At 38.2% G+C, this 20,488-nt stretch overlaps 1 protein-coding gene across 1 annotated transcript in view; it reads left to right on the top strand.

The window, feature by feature from the left end:
- HSD17B12 (hydroxysteroid 17-beta dehydrogenase 12) overlaps positions 1–20,488 on the top strand; it is a 117,288-nt gene that overhangs the window by 70,023 nt on the left and 26,777 nt on the right. Inside the window, exon 4 of the mRNA XM_084894004.1 lies at positions 6,985–7,092. Coding sequence (XP_084750130.1) covers positions 6,985–7,092 — 108 coding nt within the window. The remainder of the gene's footprint in view (positions 1–6,984; positions 7,093–20,488) is intronic.

Here is a 20,488-nt window from a genome sequence, read left to right as displayed (position 1 = left end):
CAACCAACAAGTGATTGAGCTGGCACTCAAGTCCAGGGCTTCTAACTGCATGTCATGCTTTTTTTTTTTTTTTTTTTTTTTTTCAGTTCTATAACTTTGAAGTCACTTCATATATGTAACCTCAGTGTTTTTATTTTATTTTTTATTTTTATTGATTATGGTCTCACATAATTGTCCTTATTCCCCCATTCCCATCCCTAACCCCTCCCTAGATATGCCAGTTGTCCATGGCCACTGGCTAGGCCCATATGTATGCACACAAGTCCTTTGGTTGATATCTTCCCCTTACCCTCATCCCCCCTTATTTTCCCTCTGAGGTTTGAGAGTCTGATCGCTGGTTCTCTTTCTCTGGGTCTGTTTGTGTTGTTCATTATTTCCTCTAGATGTGTGAGCTTTTTCAAACAAGCTTTGTGTCTTAGTCAACTTGAGCTGCAATAACAAAATATCATAGTCTGGGTATCCTCAATAGCAGACATCTCACTAGAGGCCCGATGCACACAATTTGTGCAGGGGCTCGGCCCCCACCTCCACCACAGCTGCCTCTGCCTCAGCCCCCGCTCCCGCTGCAGCTTCATCCAGAAGGTCATCCAGAAGTTCGCCCAGTCTAATTAGCATATTATGCTTTTATTATAGATATTTTTGGAGACTTGGAAATCCTGGTAGATTCAGTTCCTGGTGAAGGCCGACTTTCTCGCTTATAGATGGCTGCCTTCTCACTATGTGCTCACATGGCCTTTCCTTGGTGCATGTGAGTGGGCAGAGAGAGCTCTCTCTGACTCCCTCTTATTATAAGGACACTAATTCCATCATGAGGGCCTCACCCTCATGACTTCGTCTAAGTCTAATTACCTCCCAAAGACCACCTCCAAATACCATCACATTGAGGGTTAGGCCTTCAACAGGCAAATTTTAGGGAGACACAGACATTCAGTCCATAATACCCTGCTTCCATAATATTAGCAAAATCATATTGAATCTTAACTATAGTAATGTTAGAATTTTTTTTGCATTTTTCTTACCTCAAAAAATAAAATTCAGATGTTTCCATTGCTAGGCCTCCCCTCCCCACTAAAGTGTAGAAAATATACATCCTTATTTGAAAATTTCTTCAAAGGTACCTTATCAAGTGTCTACAATGTCTGAACCAAGGGTAGAACTCAGGGCTTTCAAAAAGTGGGTCCTATTCATGCCCTATCAGTAGAACAGATTCACATGGTATAAGGTTTTTATTTATTACAAATGGTTGGTCTAGTTCCGTGGTCAGCAAACTGTGGCTCGTGAGCCACATGCAGCTCTTTGGCCCCTTGAGTGTGGCTCTTCCACAAAATACCACGGCCTGGGCGAGTCTGCTTTGAAGAAGTGGCATTAGAAGTTTAAGTTTAAAAAATGTGGCTCTCAAAAGAAATTTCAATCGTTGTACTGTGGATATTTGGCTCTGTTGACTAATGAGTTTGCCTACCATTGTTCTAGTTAAATAGGTTAAATAGGTTGTAATGAATAAAATATAACAATCTTGGCTTAAAAGAGAGAGCTACTTGGTTTGAGATAGAATCCTGATAAATTTTTTTATTTGACTAAAAGTAGGTCGCTTCACGAGATTAAAATTATCATTAATATATTTTCAAGGGCAATGTAGAAAAGAAATGAAACATTATTTGTTTAGTATCTCTGATCATTATAATTAAATGGGCCCTTAAAAATGGAGTCAGATAAATTATTCCCTCCTAGGGCACAATCACTTTTTCTCAAGAGCTACATAAGGGAGATGTCTCACCCTAAGGGGTAGGGAGTGGAGGGAGATGGTAAAGCCTCTTTGAAATAAAGAAAATAAGAAAAAGAGGAAAGAGGAGATAATTTTTGTGTTTTTTTCCCCCTTAAAGTTAGAGAAAGTACAAAGGACTTGTACTTTTTGCATCTTTGACTATTGAAAAACTTTTTATATAAAAATGGAGGAGTTTTTAAAAGCATGCAATATGTTTTCAGAGTTATAAATAGATTTTAATAAATTTAGATTTAAGAAGATAAAAATTGGTGGTCATTGAATATATGCTATTTCTCTAAAAGTCTCTCCTTTCTCCCTAATTATCTTTTTTTTCAGGACAGGATAAAGAGAGAGGGGCCCATACCTTACATACCTTCAACCAACATCTCCATGCTCCTGAGTTAAGCTCCTGGGTGGTTTTTGAGGTTTCTTATACAGTAATTCTAAAATGTTTCTATTTTTATGAGAATGATAGTGTCCTTGTAGGACAGGTGGAAAAACTGAGTTGTTTCTCAATTTATCTTAATGCTTAAAAATGCCTGTAGTAAGTGCTTTACGTTATATTGTATCTCCTATAGACATCTCTCTTTTTTTAAAAAATATATTTTTTTATTGATTTTTCACAGAGAGGAAGAAAGAGGGATAGAGAGTTAGAAACATCGATGAGAGAGAAACATCAACCAGCTGCCTCTTGCACACCCCCTATTGGGGACGTGCCTGCAACCACGGTACATGCCCTTGACCGGAATCGAACCCAGGACCTTTCAGTCCGCAAGCCGACGCTCTATCCACTGAGCCAAACCGGTTTCGACTCATATAGACATCTCTTACCAGCAATGTAATTTTATTTCTATAGGGAAGAGTTAAGAAGTATTGAGAAGATGATGTTAATAAGTCAGCCTTCTTGTCCTAGATGCATTTACTCAATCAACAAACATTGAGTGACCTCTGTTACATATGCCAAGCATTGGGCTAGGTGCTGGGAACTCAGAAATGACAAAGAATGATCTATGTTTGTTAGGAAATAAGGGCTCTTTGAATAATAGAGTATGGTAAGTATTTAATAAGGTTATATGGAAGCTTTGTCTCTAGGAACACAGCCAAGAGAGTAAATAGCTTAACCTTGGAGAAAATGGGAATTGTAAAAAATCAGTCCACAGAGGTGGTGGCACCATGTGAATCTTAAATGATGAAAGTTTTAATACGGAAAAGATGGGGAAGGGTAAATGTGACAAACTTTCATAATGGATAGTACCTAAAATTTAGGGGAAAAAACAGATTGTTTATTTGGAGCAGATGTAGGGACAAATGAATTAATATATTATCGTTGGTTTTTATTAATAGAAAAATTATAAATAATGCATGGGTTTATGTAGATTAGACCTCTTCTAGCATTCTCAGACCTAATATCCCTCGACATCAAGAAGGGAAATGAAGAAAGTCTTTCTAAGACCTATAACATTATTTTTAGAGAAAGACTTATATTTTAAGAGCTATCAGTTTGTTGAGAAAAATGAAAATAATGATGGCCAGACCAGAAATATGTTAAAACTATTTGGAATGTGTTCCTGACTTTTTTAGATTTGAACCTAAAAATACCTTAGTTTTAATACTGAAAGGTGTTTTATCAGCATCTTGAGACTTTGTATGGGTGCAGTTCCTTTCTGTCAATTCCAGGCTTGACCTGGAACTAATGAGTAAAAATGAGCAAAGTCCCTGCAGGAGGGGGGCACCCACGTGATGGAGTGGCTTGAGACAGATTGGGCCTTCATTGTCATATAGCTTTATAGTAATGAATGATAATATTTCTGTAATTCCACAACTATGGTTATGTGGTTTTCAGTGGGATAGTAGATAAAAAGGGAATGATTGGTATCATCAGTCCAGCTATTTCTTAGCTTCATTCTCTACCATTTAAGCCAGAGTTGATTTTTGCCTCCATTTCTAGTAAGTTGATTGCCTTGAATATGTCATATCAATCATCAGAGTTGTGGGTTTTTTGCTTCTTAGTTTCTGGTTTCATCCACTAGGCTGAGAGACAGTGGGCCAAGACCATCTCAGAATGGGAGGGGGGCATGATTGTATTTGGCCACAACTGTAAGTAGCAGGATGCCAGCCCATCCAATTTCAAATACTGAATGGTTCAAATCAGTAGGAATAATTAGCAGCATTGAGTATCTTTGCATAATGATGTGTAGTATTCTAATAGTGGAATTCTTTAGTTGTTTAATTTCTTGAAGAACTTATAACCACAGAATTTTTGTGAGACATTGAGTAAATGGAGAGCCTGGAGGAATGCCACATTGTCGTTCTTCATAAATTTAATTGAAATGTTTCATGCAGTCTCAATAAAAACTGAGTCTAAAGAAGTGAGGATAACCAATAAACTTTTGAAAAAGTAATAATAACGGAGACTTGCATTGTCAGAAATATTAAAATTTATCTTAAGGCTAGAATAATTAAAGCTAGCGTATTATGAAAGAACAGAAAAATCTATATACTAAAAGCATAATACGCTAATTGAACCGGACAGCCGAACGACCTTCCAGGTGTCATTCCGGATGAAGCCGAGGTGGCGGGGGCCAAGGCAGAAGCAGTTAGGAGCAATCAGGGCCTGTCTTCACAAAGCTTACTTCTGGTGGGAACAGACAGCAAACACCTACATTATGAAAACACATGGTGTATTAGAGGGCGGTCAATGCAGCAGGATAAAACAAAGCAGGGAAGGGGGACAAAAATTGCTCGGGGAGGAGTGCTTACCGTTTTTAAAGGGTGGTCAAAGGAGGCTTCACTGAGAAGGTAACATCTGTTTAAAGACCCCGCGGAGATAAGGGATGCAGAAGAGCATTACAGGCAGAGGGAGCAAAAGCCTGTGAGTGTATTTGAGGCCACTTTGTGTTTAAAGAACTGCCGGGGGCCTCTGTGCTGGAGCGAGGGAGCAACTGGGGGAGAAGTAGGTGGAGATGAGTTCAGAGAGTATTAGGTTGTTGCCCAAGACTTTGGGTCTTACTGTGAGTGAGATGGAACTCTGGGAGGTTTGTGAGGAGGAGAGGGGCATGAGCTGACCTACGTTAAAAAAAGAGAAAGCCTACACTAGAGGTACAATAGTGAAGGTAAGTTAGGAGAAAAGCAGCAGTGTTAACCACACCAGAACCTGATTCACAGTAATCATGGTGTACGTTCATAATGTTATTTATCTTGAAACACTTGCATCGGAAGCCATTTTGCTTATTCTAATGTGAACACAAAGAAAGAGTTTACTTGTGGGTTCTTACTAAATAATGTTCTTTCCAAAAGCGTCTCTGAATTTTTTTTTTAGCAGCATGTCTTTATCAGGCTGCAACATAAGTACATCCTATGAGATTTGAAAGAATAAATTTGACTAAGGGCTTGTGAAGTGGCTTTTATTACTAGAGAGAAATTTTCCTAAATGTCAGTATATGGTGCTAGTATGGCAGCATACTTTGGTTTTCTCAAAATAAAGAGATAAGTTTATCCTATTTTACAGTTAATAAAAGGTATTGTCTTCAGCCTTCTGATATTGTCTCTTCTTTCCCCCTCCCCTCTTATGAATTTGTGGCTCTAGTAAAAGATCTTTACTTACTTGTGATGAATTCTGCGAACCATTTGTAGTGAGACATGTTGGATCTGCTAAGTGAAATGACAGCTCTGTCTGTCTGGCTCTCCATTTCATGAGCACATATAGTAACTCACTTATGTGGCATAGTAAGCATGCCTTGCCCAGCAGGCAAGATATTTGCCATACAATTATTACCCTCTGGTTTATTCATGAATTCCTGGGGTCAGTACTTTTCATTGAGTCTAACCAAGAACCACATCCTTTGTGAACTGGCTCTTTAGTTTCAGACATAAATCCTTTAGATCAGGAGTGGAAACTTCCTGGGTTAGTGTGGCACACTCTGTGATGCACTAACTTACTTGCCTGCGTGCAAATGGAGAATCATTTCGTTTTAGAAACTGGATTTTTAAATCAATTCTCATCAGTTCCAAAGAGAAGCTTTCTTAGTCCACTGGACTTCACAAAGTGATGTGAGCATGGATTAATTGAGGAGAGAAAGGGGAGACTAACTTTTACGGAGTGCCTCCTGTATGCCAGTAGATGACACTTGAGCCTCACACAGAGACAAGGGATGTCAAAGTCATTTAGCAAGTGAGTGTGGAAATGAAATTGGTACCCATGTCTGGGTGACCTCACAGTCTATGCTGTCTTCTCAAAAGGACTCACTAGTGCAGGCAGGCATAAACAGTATGGTTACATCAGATGAGTCCCCTTTTTCCAGGGTCTTATTTCTCATTCTGTTATTTCCATGAGCTCTGTTTGGAACTTCATGGTCTTGTGAAGTCTTTCTTGTGTCACTTTGTAGCTCTGTCTCTATTGTGTGTGGATTTTTAAATGTAGTGACTATTAACTATTAATCGAGCTTTTAAATTCCAATGGAATCCTATTACTTTTGTTTTCATTTTAATAAGATGAACTTTTGTTTTAATATATCACACTTTAAAATATATTACAGCATAAAGACTTCTTCCTGAGATAATGAAGCATCGGTTTGCAATTAAAATTGCAAAGCCAGTGATATTTAAAGAATATATAACATTACAATGTGAATCATGTATTATTATTTGTACCTAAGGGTCTAAAAAGTAGTCATTGATTTTTGGAAAGAGAACTGATTAAGGAACATCCAGCCAACTCTGTGACATTAGAATTTTATTGTGGGACTATTGTGTTGTCTTTATATCATCTCTTAGATCACCTCATGGTTGCCTGAAATTATCCTGGTCTAAATTTTATATCAAATTAGGGCAGCGTTTTTCAACCGCAGTTCCGCAGCACACTAGTGTGCCGCGAGATGTTGCCTGGTGTGCCGTAGGTGCAGACAAGACAAGAATTTTATAATTTTTCACTATTTTGTTTACTTAATATTTCATAATAAAGTAATTATAAAATACTTTCTTTGTGTTTGATTCCTATTCAAGAGAATTACTTTATATATAGTCGATATAGGCACAGAGTTAAATTTTTTAACATTTTCTAATGGTGGTGTGCCTCGTGATTTTTTTCATGAAACAAGTGTGCCTTTGCCCAAAAAAGGTTGAAAAACACTGAATTAGGGGGTAAAAAGAGTTTGGAAGGATAATGGCATTAAGTGCTTAATTGCCATGTATTAATTCTCTCCCCATTTGTGTTTTCTCCCCAGGAGAAAAATTCAAAGTGGAAACAAAGACCATTGCTGCTGACTTTGCATCCGAAGATATATATGATAAAATTAAAACAGGCTTGGCAGGCCTTAAAATTGGTGTTTTAGGTTTGTATCTTGGCCACATTTACTAATATGTATTCTTTTTGCATTTATTGTTTGAGTTTTACAATGACTATGTTTTCTTTTTTGGAGGTTAGGTGCTCAGTTGATAAAATGACTAGAGAGTCAAAAAATATCTTATTAATATAATTGATTATTAGATTATATTAATCTATAGTTACTTGAATCTTTGTATTTTTAGTTATATTTTAATGGCTATTCTGTATTTGGTTGTTTTCTCTGCTTGCTTTATTTCCAGTCTCTCATTCTCTGTATATATTTATATTTATATCATAATAATCCTTTAAGGTGGAGGATGCTGACCCATGTTTACAGTTGAAAGACTTAGAAAAGCATTGCTCATTTATGTATGTCTCATTTATCTATATATATTTTTGTTTTACACATATAAAGAATAAGATGTTATGCTCTCTAGCCCCAAACCAATTTTTGAAAATATTTTTATTTACTTTAGAGAAGAAGGGAGGGGGGGAGGAGAAATAAATATCAATGATGAAAGAGAATCATTGATCTCCTGCCTCCTGAACCTCTTAAACCCCCCCCCCCCACCCCCCCCCCCCCACGGGGGATCGAACCTGCAACTTAGACATGTGCCCTGATTGATAATTGAACCATAACCTCCTGGTTCATAGGTCATGTTGGCTGGGTCCCAACCAATTTTTGTCCCCTTGGGGGAGACATCACCCCAGTTGAAAGTGTGGCTAAGAGAGCTGAGGGTCTTGTGTAAGGTCTCATAAAGACTGAGTGATACAACTGGCATTCAGCCCTCTTTTTTTTAAAATCTAAGACTGCTACTCTTTTTTGTTACACCTTGCTCTTATTACCAAAAACCAATGATTTTTTGAGATATGGAAATATTGTACCTTGTTGTGGAAAATATTCGCCAGCTTTTAAGGAAAGAACAAGGACTTTGAAGAGTTACCCAACATTCTTTGAGCCATTTCTGGGAAGAGACAGAGTATGTAGTTCAGAAAAACTTTCCTCTGCTGAACCTGTTTATCTCACTGCCTAAATTGGTGTGAACCTGGGAATTGCCATCATCTTCTTTATTGGATTATAAAAGGAGGAAAAACAAAGAAAGCTTTAAAACAGTTTTCTAACATTTCTTTATTCACAACCTCACCTCTTTTACTCATACTATAAAAGAATGGTCTTTTATATAACTTCTTGGTAATGCAATTTACAAACAAGTTAAACATATATAGTCCTACACAGAGCCTTAACCCAGGCTTAGCCATGTCATCTTTTTCAGCTCCTGCCTGGTCCACATCACACATCACCATGCCCCACCTACCTGCACTGCTACTCCTCACTTATAGGAGAGCCAGTAGCAAAATATGAGAGAAGACAGAGGTCTAGTTTTTGCCTTTTGTCTACACGTTCTTCTTATGTCAATACTTATAATATTGCCTGGTGTCTTTCATAATTCTCTTACCTCGGCCGAGATCTGGAATACCTGCAGCATCACTAACATCTGTAAAATTGTTGACTTTTTTTAAAATTCTCAAATCAGTAGCAGGTATGACTTATTAGTTAGGATAGGCACTGCCATAGTCTGTCCTAACCCCTTTCAAACTAGGCAAGTCCTGAAGAATTAAGGCTGGCTTAGGCAGAGACATGGATTGAGGAGCTCTAATGAGCGGAGACACACCTTCAACTTGTGTTCTTGGAGAAGAAAATTTTCTTTCAGAAGTAGTTTTGTTAATCACAATTGTTCTTAGCTGAACATACATTTTAGCTGCTTTTCACTGGGTAACTTTGAACTATAGATACTTAGAGCCGATGCCCTTGGAGATGGAAATGTTGGGCATCTGGTCGCTGTTGGACTGCTGGGTTAAAAAAGGCGTTCTTCATCTGTTCTTTCCTGACTCAATATATAAAAAGTCTACAGTATGAGTTTAGGCACAACAGACAGATCTGTTAAGGATGGGAATAGAGGGCATGTGGTTCTGAAGCATGTTTTCCCCACTTCTAAAATCCTAGGACTTGTGTCAATACGTAAACATTGATATTTAGACATGAGGACTGATGTTTTCCTAGACCACATATGCTAATAGAACCATTGTTTTTGTAGTCCAGCTCCTTAGTAAATTGCCATAGCAGTTCATATTACATTCATTCATTTATCAATGAACTGGAGATACAACAGTGAACAAGAAATACTTGATATTATGTAGTATAATGTTCTAATGGGAAAGATAACACTTTAAAGTTACATTATAATTAAATAATTCTGATTGAATACTTATTGAGACATACACACAACATTATTTTTTACTTCTACTTGGTTACAGATTAATAATAAAAGTAATTATAGGTAATATTTACATAATCCTTTAAAGTTTATAGCAGCACTTTTGAATATATTATCTTATTAAGTGATTATCCATTTAATTTTCTTTCTCCTCTACCACACCTGTCTCCTTAATCATAAGCTTTGCATAATTATTATTGACAGTTGTTAGCAGATATCTTATACTTATAATACATGACATTATAATTTTAGTTTGTCAAGATTTTTGAGAGAATTATAAAGACACCTTTATGAGCTAATTTTATCTTATTGCTAGGTCATATTTCAACTCATAGTGTAGGTATAGAATTTAGGGGCGGTACAGTGTTTATGTTTTCTTCTTATGATTACCTGGGTCTGTAGTCCTTCACCTTCTTTCTTCCCTCTCTCATCCCCATCCAGATCATACATGCCCCCACCTCTATCCAATAAAGGAGAAATAACCTTATTTTCCTACTTCTGCTTAATGTCAATCTCTCCTGTCTAATATTCCCTTATTTTAGGGAATTGATTTCTGGTAGGATCTAGCAATCCATATTAAGTTACAGGTAGGATTTTTTTTCCTACTGATTATTAACAAAACCAGTAATGATAAAAAGAAAAATAAATGACCATGGTACACCCCATTTGTTTGAATAGCATTAACCACCAAAGTATAGTCAGTGCTTAATAAAGAAAATTAATATTTCCTGAACTACCAAGGAAAATGCTAAAGCCCTTTGTCATGAGAGAAACATTAAGTTTTCAATAAGATAAGTGGAAGGAAAACAGCCACAAATTGTGTGAATTCATACTGAAAGGTCATGGTAACTTGATAAGACTCTAAATGCATAAGGTTGAGGAGTTGGATTTTTAATGCTGTTATATAAAATAAGTAAGCATCTGCTCTCTTCTTTCGGGCAGATGCCAGGAAACACAGAGTTGAGAAAGCTTAAAAAATTTCAACTATTCAGAGAAAATGACATCAATATTGCTTTGAGTAAGCAAACAATTGGTTAACAAAATGGGACTGCTCTAATGCTTACTTGATTCCTCAAGAGACTCTCATGTGTGCTCCAAATTGGTTTGGAGGACTTTGCACAATGCATCGCGGGAGGCATAATTTACCAAGGCCAACAGAGTAGCCTTGGATTTCAAGTATGCCACAGATAATACTTATTTCAAATTACACTGCTATGAGTTTTTAACTTTTAAAAAAGTGACATTCTTTATTTTAGAATTAAAAATAGAAGGGTCTTCCTGGAAAAATATAGTTACTTAGTTTGTGATTCATTTAATAAGTAAATCAATCATAGCTTTTAATGCATCCTACCCTATATCAAGAATTTCCACGCCAAATGCTGCAAAGGTCTTCGACATTCCATACTGTCACCGTTTATATAAGTTGTAGAAACCAGAGAGTCCATGGGTGCAGACAGGGGGACTTATGATGTCATACAGTGCTGGCTGAGTGTATTCAGGCCTATTTATTTACTGTTAAAAAAACAAAATTAAACCGAGTAAATGTGAAGCTCTAATTGGCCCTATTAAGGGATTCATGAATTGGGCAGCATCTCATCTAGCAACTAGAAGGGCATTCTGAGTGTTGTACAAAATGGAAGGTTTTTATAGGAGGAAGTGTGGGGCAAGGGAGCTATTAACGAAAGGAAAGAAAGGATTATGTATCTGTTTATACTTAAGTTTCCAAAGCTTCTTAACAAAAGACCCAAGGGTATTATTAGCTACTTGGGGGAAGGACCAGTTAGCTTACAAATGGCAAGTTCCCAGGTAATTAATTGGGATGGCTTTCTTAGAGTTCAGTCCCTAAAGTATCAAAAAGAGAAGAAATCAATGTAGGCCAAGGAGAGGGAGGAAACTGTCTCTATCTTCCCTCAAGGAAGGATACGTGCATACCAGGAACTTATGCAGCTTCCCAGTCTCGATTGATGAGGGAAGTTACAAGAAGAGTGTTGTTTCGTCTTCAGAGAGTTTAGAATTATACAGAGCTATAGGTTATCTTCTTGCCATTCTTAGAACTTTACTAATAAGAAATTAGTTTTAAATTGCCTTTTGAAATGTAAGTAGTTCTGAAAGAACCAATGCCATCTTCATTTATATCTTACTCGAGGCCTGGTGCACAGATTCATACATGGGTGGGGTCCCTTGACCTGGCTTGGTGATTGGGCCAATGGAGCTGTCCAGCTGGGGGAAGAGATCATGGGAGGTTGGCTGTGGGAGCACACTGAGCATCAGGGGGCTGCGCCTGCATTGAGCATCTGCCCCCCTAGTGGTCAGTGCGCATTGCTACCGGCCAGTCATCTGCTCATAAAGGTCGCTTAGGCTTTTACTTATAAAGACTAGAGGCCCGGTGCACGGAATTCCTGCTCCCTCTCCAATCTGGGACATCCCTCTCACAATCCAGCACTGCTGGCTCCCAACTGCTTGCCTGCCTGCATTCCTGATTGCCCCTAACCGCTTCTGCCTGCCAGCCTGATCACCCCTAACCACTCCCCTACCAGCCTGATTGATGCCTAACTGTCCCCTGCCAGCCTGATTGCCCCAAACTGCCCTCCCCTGCAGGCCTGGTCACTCCTAACCGCCCTCACCTGCAGGCCTGGTCCCCCCACAATTGGTTTTCTCTGCAGACCTGGGTCCCCCCAGCTGCCCTTCCCTGCAGGCCCAGTTGTCCCAACTTCCCTCCTCTGTCAGCCTGGTCACCCCTAACTCCCCTTGCCTGCTGGCCTGATCACCCACAACTGCCCTCCCTTGCAGGCCTGGTCCCTCCCAACTGCCCTCCCCTGCTGGCCATCTTGTGGCAGTCATCTTGTGTCCACATCGGGGCAGCCATCTTTGACCACATATGGGCAACCATCTTGTGTGTTGGAGTGATGGTCATTTTGCATATTTCTCTTTTATTAGATAGGAGAATTGGGATTAGTACATTCAGTTTATTACCTGTCTACTTGCTGGATCAATCACCTTGAGGAAATGACTATCTTAGTGAAAGACATGGAGAAATTATTTTGAAATAGAAAAGAAGAGGCTTAAAGAGGAGATTATAGGGGCAGATTAGTGATCAATGAGATACTTGAGGGGAGGAAAAATAGAAGGGGAAAAAAATAATTAGTTAAGAGAGCACCAAAGATAAACTTCATACTTTCAGAAGTAATCCTCTTCTCCATTCACTCACTTTTTTTCTTCTTTCCTGTAGCCCAGGCATAAAATGACTCAGGCCCCAGAAGGGGCATAGGCTATTAGCCTAGTTACAGAGGAAAGAATTACAGGAGCATGATAGGATGCTCATTTCCTCAAACCATGGAGTATCTTTATTATACTGGGATATGATTTTCATGCTTTTGAGTGGTGTATGACACTTCTAAAACTTCGCTTTTGTAAATGCAATCAAACGCTGACCCAGACCACCCAAAGTTAGTGTAGACTCCATAAGTTCAGGGGCACAATCCCCAACAATACTTCCCTTACTTCTGATACTTACTACAAATTTGGAGCTCCCCAGGACAAGCACTGCACTTCTGACCAACTGATTACAAATTCAGGTTTAATATTTGCCAGAACATCTTACAGAGCTTAAGAAAACAGATTTCGTATGAAGGATGCAAATCAAGACCAGTCCAATGAAGAGTCACATGGGGCAAAGTCTGAGAGGGTTTGGAATACAGCTGCTGGTCCTCTCCTTGTGGAGTCAGGACTCCCCACTCTCCCCATACATTGATTGCTCACCAACCAGACAGCTCCACTGAGCTTCAATGTCCAGAGTCTCTATTGGGTTTCATTCTGTAGGCATGGCTCATTTCTCCAGTGACTGACCTCAGTTTGCAGCCCCACTTCCTTTTCCAGAGTTTGGGCTGGCTCAGAGCCCCAGCCAACCCTCTAGTTACACAGTTGTTCTTCATCGTGACCAATCCCCATTCTGAATCATCTTGGTAGTATAAATTCTGGTGTGATCCACAGGCCCACCAGGAATAACAAAGATACTCCTGTTACCCTGGAAATTCCAAAAGTTTAGAACATCTACCCTAGGAATCTGACCAAGACCAAAAAAATTATGATACAGCAGCTCTCCTTTCCTATTTGTTGATTGATTCATTCAATCAATCGTATACTGATAAACTCAACAAGTTAGAGGTGACAGATTTGTAGAGAAATGAGGGTATCAACAAGTAAAATTGCAGAGATATAGCAGTAAATAAAACTGATATTGTTCCTGCTCTCATGGAAGTCAGCCATTGAACAAATAATTGGGAGTGTGTTGCATGCCATGAGAGTATGTTACTGAGAAAGCTAAGAGTGTTTGAGATGTTTTGTCTGAGAAAGTAATGTTTAAGTTGAGACCTGAAGGCTGATTAATCCTGGAAGGAGAGCTGTGGAAAGGGTTTCTGGGCAGAAAACATAAAGTACAGACCCCTAAGGAAAATGTGCTTGGCCAATTGTGGGAACTGGTAGAGGACCTGTAAATCTAGAGCACAGATTGAAGTGGCTGGAGTCTGGAGATGAAGCAGGGCCAGATCACAAAAGGGCTTACAAAACCAGGTTTATTAGCTTTTGGACTTTTTTGGAAGGACAATGTAGACATTGTAGGGTTTCAAGAAGTAAATTGACATCATAATAGAATTTTAGAGAGATCATTCTGACTCCCAAGTTGAAGCAGACAAGAATTGATAAAAGGAGACCAGTATGTCTATTTCAGCAATGAAACATATTTGATGATGGTTTCATATTAGGATGATGGTAATGGGAGTTGGATGACTGGAGAAATGTTTAAGAAGTAGAAATAGAACCAAAAAACAACAAGAAAGCCCATTGCATAGGAGAACATATTTGCCAATGTTATCTCCAACATTTACAGGGAACTCATACAATTTAACAAAAGGAAGATAATTAACCCAATCAAAAAATGGGCAATGGACCTAAATAGATACTTTTCACAAGAGGACATAAAGAAGGCCAAGAGACATATGAAAACATGCTCAAAGTCACTAATCATCCGAGAGATGCAAATCAAAACAACTAGATACCATCTCACACTTGTCAGAATGGCTATCATCAACAAATGACAAGTGCTGGCAAGGATGTGGAGAAAAAGGAATCCTCCAGCTCTGCTGGTGGGAATGCAAACTGGTGCAGCCACTGTAGAAGACAGTATGGAATTTCCTCAAAAAGTTAAAAATGGAACTCCCATTGGCCCGGTAATCCCACTTCTAGGAATATTTCCCAAGAAAATAGAAACACCAATCAGAAAGGATATATGCACCCCTATGTTCATAGCAGCACAATTTACAATAGATAAGATTTGGAAACAGCCCAAGAGTCCATCAGCAGATGAGTGGATTGAAAAACTGGTACATCTAAACAATGTAATACTACCCTGCTGTAAAAAGGAAGGATCTCCTACCATTTGCAACAACATGGATGGAACTGGAGAGCATTATGCTAAGTGAAATATGTCAGTCAGAAAAAGATAAATATCACATGATCTCACTCATTTGTGGATTATAATGAACAACAGAAACTGATGAACAAAAACAGATCCAGAGATTGAGAAGCATTGATCAGATGTTCAAACCTCAGAGGGAAGGTAGGGGAGGGTGGGGTAAGGGAGAGAGATCAACCAAAGGGCTTGTATGCATGCATATAAGCCTAACCAATGGACACAGACACCTGGGGGTAAGGGCATGAGTGGGGGTAGGGGGATTGGAAGTGGCAAGGGGAGGATAAGACCACATATGTCATATCTTAATCAATAAAAAATGTAAAACAAAATGTATAAGATATTTGTACTTAAATTATTGTGAAAAATAAGTTATTACTATTTCAGTCTAAGTATCAATAAAGTGCTCTACCTTATTAAAACAAAGTTTATCTTAAAAAAAAAAAACAAACAAACAAAAAAAACAGAACCAGGATCTGATGAAGGTATTCTTCAGAGGTCTTGTCTGGAAAAAATAACAATAATAGTTATTTGGTTTTAATTATTATTACCAACATTCATTAAGCATTTTCTAAAATATGCCAGTTACCATGCTAATGAATCTTAAAAAATATATATATATATATATATATATATATATATATATATATATATATATTTTATTGAATTTTTACAGAGAGGAAGAAAGAGGGTTAGAGAGTTAGAAACATCGATGAGAGAGAATCATCGATCAGCTGCCTCTTGCATACCCCCTACTGGGGATGTGCCCGCAACCAAAGTACATGCCCTTGACCGGAATCGAACCTGGGACCTTTCAGTCCCCAGGCTGACGCTCTATCCATTGAGCCAAACCAGTTTCGGCTGAATCTCTTTTAATCCTCCACAATCCTACAAGGTAGATATTAATATTTCTGTGACCATTTTTATGGACAAGAAATAGACTTACAGAATTTAAAATTATACATTTCGTAATTAGCAACTTCCAGGTTCTGACTTAAGCAACTGGGTGCTATTTCTCTACAACAGAAAATCCTGGATCAGAAGCAAATTCTTTAGAGAAAAATGATGATTTCACTTTGGGATATGCTAAACTTAAGTGGGATTTGAAAAATCCAAGTGGGAGATTCAAGTAAATGGCTGGATCTCTGTATTGAATGAGGTAGCAACTTGGTGTAACCAATCATGGCAAACAGAAGAGGCACATGGAATTTTTCATTTCAATACTAGGAGATTCATCAGCAACATTATCAGACTAAGGATAGTTCTATTGGATGTATGGAATGAGATCAGATTTCTAAAGGGAGAGCAAGGCTTAGAATTCAAACGTATTTCCTCTTACTAGAACCCACTAATGGTATTTAGCAGAATCTTTAACTTAAAACTGGATAATTAGCTGTGATTTCAGAAATGTAAATAGAACGCTAAATCATGAAATTGGTAGGTGCTTCTGTTTTAACTACCAACCTCATGTTATCCTCCTTTCCTCATCCCGTCTTCAAAGTTTATGGATGGCAAATCCAACTGAGTTTTGTAATGAGGATCACATAGCAATTTATAATTAAACAGTGGAAATGAAACATTCTGTCGTGTTGCTTCTGACTCAGTCTTAATTTTCCAATTTCTGATTAAAGGCACTGCAAATTTAAAGCCTTGTAAACTCTCTTTTATTTAGAAATTGCTACTCACAAGTGTATGAAAACTGTGAAGTTTGCAAAATGTTTTACATGGTGTTCCAAATATCATCTGCCAGAGTATGAATATGTGCTAGCTCCCGCAATATGTTAAATAAGGCATAAAAGGAGTTTTCTTTGCATCACTTTCCACCCTCTCTGTAGACTGGAAGACTAGTTCTCCTTGAGTGAAATGAAGACGACAGAGAAGCAATTAGGATAAATGTAATCAGTGTAAACATTTATTTTGAGGAGCCATTGCCCAGAGCTCTTTGAGAAGGATGCAGGTGCTATAGAGTCAAAGCAGCGACCTTGGCCATCCTGCTGCCTCCCCAGCACCTGGATTAGGGTACGAAATAGGAATTCAGTAACACTTGTATGACTAAACGGCCATGCAAAATAACAGCAGCTCTTCCTCTGTTTATTAACATACTAATATGTTTCAGGATTGAGTTCAATATTTTTGCATGATATTGTTTAATTCTCTACATTTTTAGAGAGAGAGAGAACGAAAGAATGAGGAAACAGGGCTTTTTTTGTTTTGTTTGTCTTTTTGTAAAATCCTCTTGTTAGGAGCTGTTAGTAGTAAAACCAGGACTAAAACCTGTGTGTATTGGACCCCGAGATCTATACCTTTTTTTAGCTCAAAAGCTTTAAGACTGGAGAGGTTCCCCCACTTTGGGTACATACACTATTACTGGTGCCTACATTTTAAATGTTTTGGGTTTATTTTGAAATATAATGAAGTGGCAGCACCTTTTTCTAATCCATTTTCATTAATGAACTCTAATAGGTTTTTCCTTTCTCTAATGTTTGAGCTGAATGAGTATATGTAACTACAAATATAACTGAAACATAGACTGAATGTTTTCCACTTAGATGTGATGAGAAGGAAATAGAGAATACTTTGCCTTATTTAATATATATTAGAAAGCCCAACCATTAGGCAATGTGTTTCTAAATCACCTTAATTTCTTCTCTCTCTGATTAATCTAGAAAAAGCAGCAGCTTGAAAGTGATGTGTGTATATTCATATCTGTTGTTATTGTGTTTGTTCAAATGGATTTTTATTGTGTAGTTTATATTGTTTGCTCCTCCCTCATACCCAACCCAGTTACCAAAAATCTAATTTTCTAATGACGTCATTATCTCTGTAGCAGCCGGTTTTGATAAAGGATTCTAAACATCCAGTAGGTCAGAAGTAGCAGTAAATGAATTTAGAAGAAACAGAAATCTTGTGCATGCTTTTTTTCCTTTTTAGGTATGAGATGTGGAAGTGATTTTTAAACTGCAGCATGATATCATTTAGAATATTTATATAACATTCAGAATTACTCTGGATTTTCTGTATCTTGAAAAGACAATTCTTAATTATTGGTGTTTTTGAGAGTTGTGGAGGGGGTCATGGAGAACCTGCCACCTCCTTCTCTAACCACTCACCTCGTCCTTGTTCTTGATCTGTCTTCACCCTGTCCCCTGATTGTGTCCTCTGTTCTATTGAGCTCTTCTCAGTATTGGAACTCCAGTGAGAAACTGATGGGATAGATGTTATATCTATTCATGGTCCTGTGGTGATTGTTGGAGTAGTGGTTGGAATTCTCAGATTACACAGACATCCTTTGTTTTCTGAAAGACATGACATGTTACACTAGTAAAAGAGTTCTGTGGGTCCCTGAATAAAAAATTTAAAATCTCTCATGCCTCACTTGTAGGATTAAAAACCCCCATGAATGAACAGCTGTTTAATGCCAATTTAAAATGCTTCCATTGCCCTGGCTAGTCTTCTCAGTGGTTAGAGCATCGGTCTATGGACTGAAGGGTCTCAGGTTTGATTCCAGGTCAAGGGCACTTTCCTTGGTTTCAGATTCCCCAGCCCCTGAAGGAGCATGTGGGGGAGGCAAGCAATCGATATATCTCTCTCATGTCGATGTTTCTCTCTCCTCCCTCCCTTCCACTTTTTATAGAAATCAATGGAAAAAAATATACTCATGTGAGGATTAAGAAAAAAAGACATAAAATGCTTCCATTTTGAAAGGTTTTCAACTATCGGAATAATGTAGAAATAACTTGTGGCATTCTTTGGTTTGGTGAACCCTAGAATGAATCCTGTAATATTTAAAATGGCATTGTATGCACCCATTCTTAATGAAATTAAATTATCCTGGAAATAATTCTATCCTTTACTCCTATCCTAAAGGAAACCTGTTTTCTTCCTTTTTCAGTTCCCTGAAAGCTTTCCTCCAGCCACTTGGTTATTGCTGCCACCTAATGTCATAAAATAAAGTTGCAAACAATTTGCATCTTCCAAGAGATTTTCACAATTGTGCAGTTTATAGAAATAACCATTTGAGAGCAACAGTTGTTTTTCCTCTACATTCTTAAATAATAGCACTCTGAGTGGTTACAGCCTCTCTGGAGAGAAAGTGGGTATCGTATATCTCACTAACAAAGAGTGCAGCCAATAAAGCACAAAAAGATTTAAGAGCCCTATTCCCTGGTATAGAACAACGACTTTCAACCTTTTCACCCCATGGCACACACAAACTAGCGAAAATTCTGCGGCCCACCAAGAATACATTTTTTGTTGTTGTTGACTTGATAAAAATAGGTATAATTCATTCACACCAGACATCTATTGTGCTGGCTGTTATCACTCCCCTGAGGATATTCCCCCCCCTCCCCCCTTTCTCCCATTGATTTTTAGAGAGAGTGGAAGGGAGAGAGAGAGAGAGAGGAATATCAATGTGAGAGAATTGATTGGTTGCCTCCTGCAGGTGCCCTGACTCGAGCCTGCAATGCAAGTACATGCCTTTGACCAGAAATTGAACCCTCAAGGCTTTGGTTTGGTCCTTGGACCAATGTTCTAGCCACTGAGCAGAACTGGCCAGGGCCATTTTTCATGGTTTTTTTTTTTTTTTTTTTTGGTGTGTGTGTGTGTGTGTGTGTGTGTGTGTTTCACAATTTAAGGGAAAAGAGGCCAGTGCCCCTTACTAAATAGTCAGGTATTGCATGCTTTAAAAATTCTTTGAGCACACTAGTTGAAAACTGCTGCATTGGGACCTGTTGCCAATCTGACATTGGCAGGTACTTCCCCCTCATAAAATTTGGTTCAGTGTTCTGAAGTTCTGTTCCCACTTTATCTTTTTTTCCTGTGTGTAGTATGAAAGTGTAGCCCTTATACGTGATACTGTTTATTTATTTGGGCAGAAGTTCTCCATGTTGACTGGGTTTTCTTTTACAGCTGTGTTAAGTAGATGTTCAGGTTCTCATTGTGTGAATAGAGAGTTTTGATAGCTTTTCTTTGCTCAGTTAGCAGAGACATATCTGAAGGCTTTCTATCAATAGTGTGGCCTTAACCAGAATAACACTTCCTACTGGTTTAGTTATTTATTTGTGAGCTTCCTTAGCTGGACTCTGTGCTTATAGTACATGTCACAAAGATTGCAAAGTCAACTGTGCTGCTTGCAAAATCTCAGACTTTTTAAAAAACAAACAAACCCAATCTAGATCTTAAATGATTTATAATTATGCTACTCAATTTTCTTCAGTATACTGAAGTAGAGCATTAATTTTCCCACGGGCTAGAAAGGAATGTAAAGAAAGTTTTCTAGATATGGGAAAGTGAAGGGAGATGGAGTATGCTGTATGAGGCGGAAATTTGTTTTTAATCCTGATGAATATTACAATTTGACAGATTCTTTCTTTAAGGATTCTGTTATCTTTAAAAAAAAACTATTTATTTTTTAATTATTATTTTTAATACATTTTTTATTGATTTCAAAGAGGAAGGGAGAGGGAGAGAGAGGTAGAAATGTCAATAAGAAAGAATCATTAATCGGCTGCCTCCTGCATGCCTCCCACTGGAGATTGAGCCCGCAACCTGAGCATATGCCCTTGACTGGGATCGAACCTGGGACCCTTCAGCCCACAGGCCTATGCTCCATCCACTGAGCCAAACCATCTAGGGCAAGGATTCTGTTATCTTAACCT

The sequence above is a fragment of the Pipistrellus hanaki genome, assembly GCF_964339955.1.
Source record: "Pipistrellus hanaki genome assembly, chromosome: 9".
NCBI lineage: Eukaryota > Metazoa > Chordata > Mammalia > Chiroptera > Vespertilionidae > Pipistrellus > Pipistrellus hanaki.
Note: the sequence above shows the minus strand (reverse complement) of the source record. Positions and strands in the feature narration are given on the sequence as shown.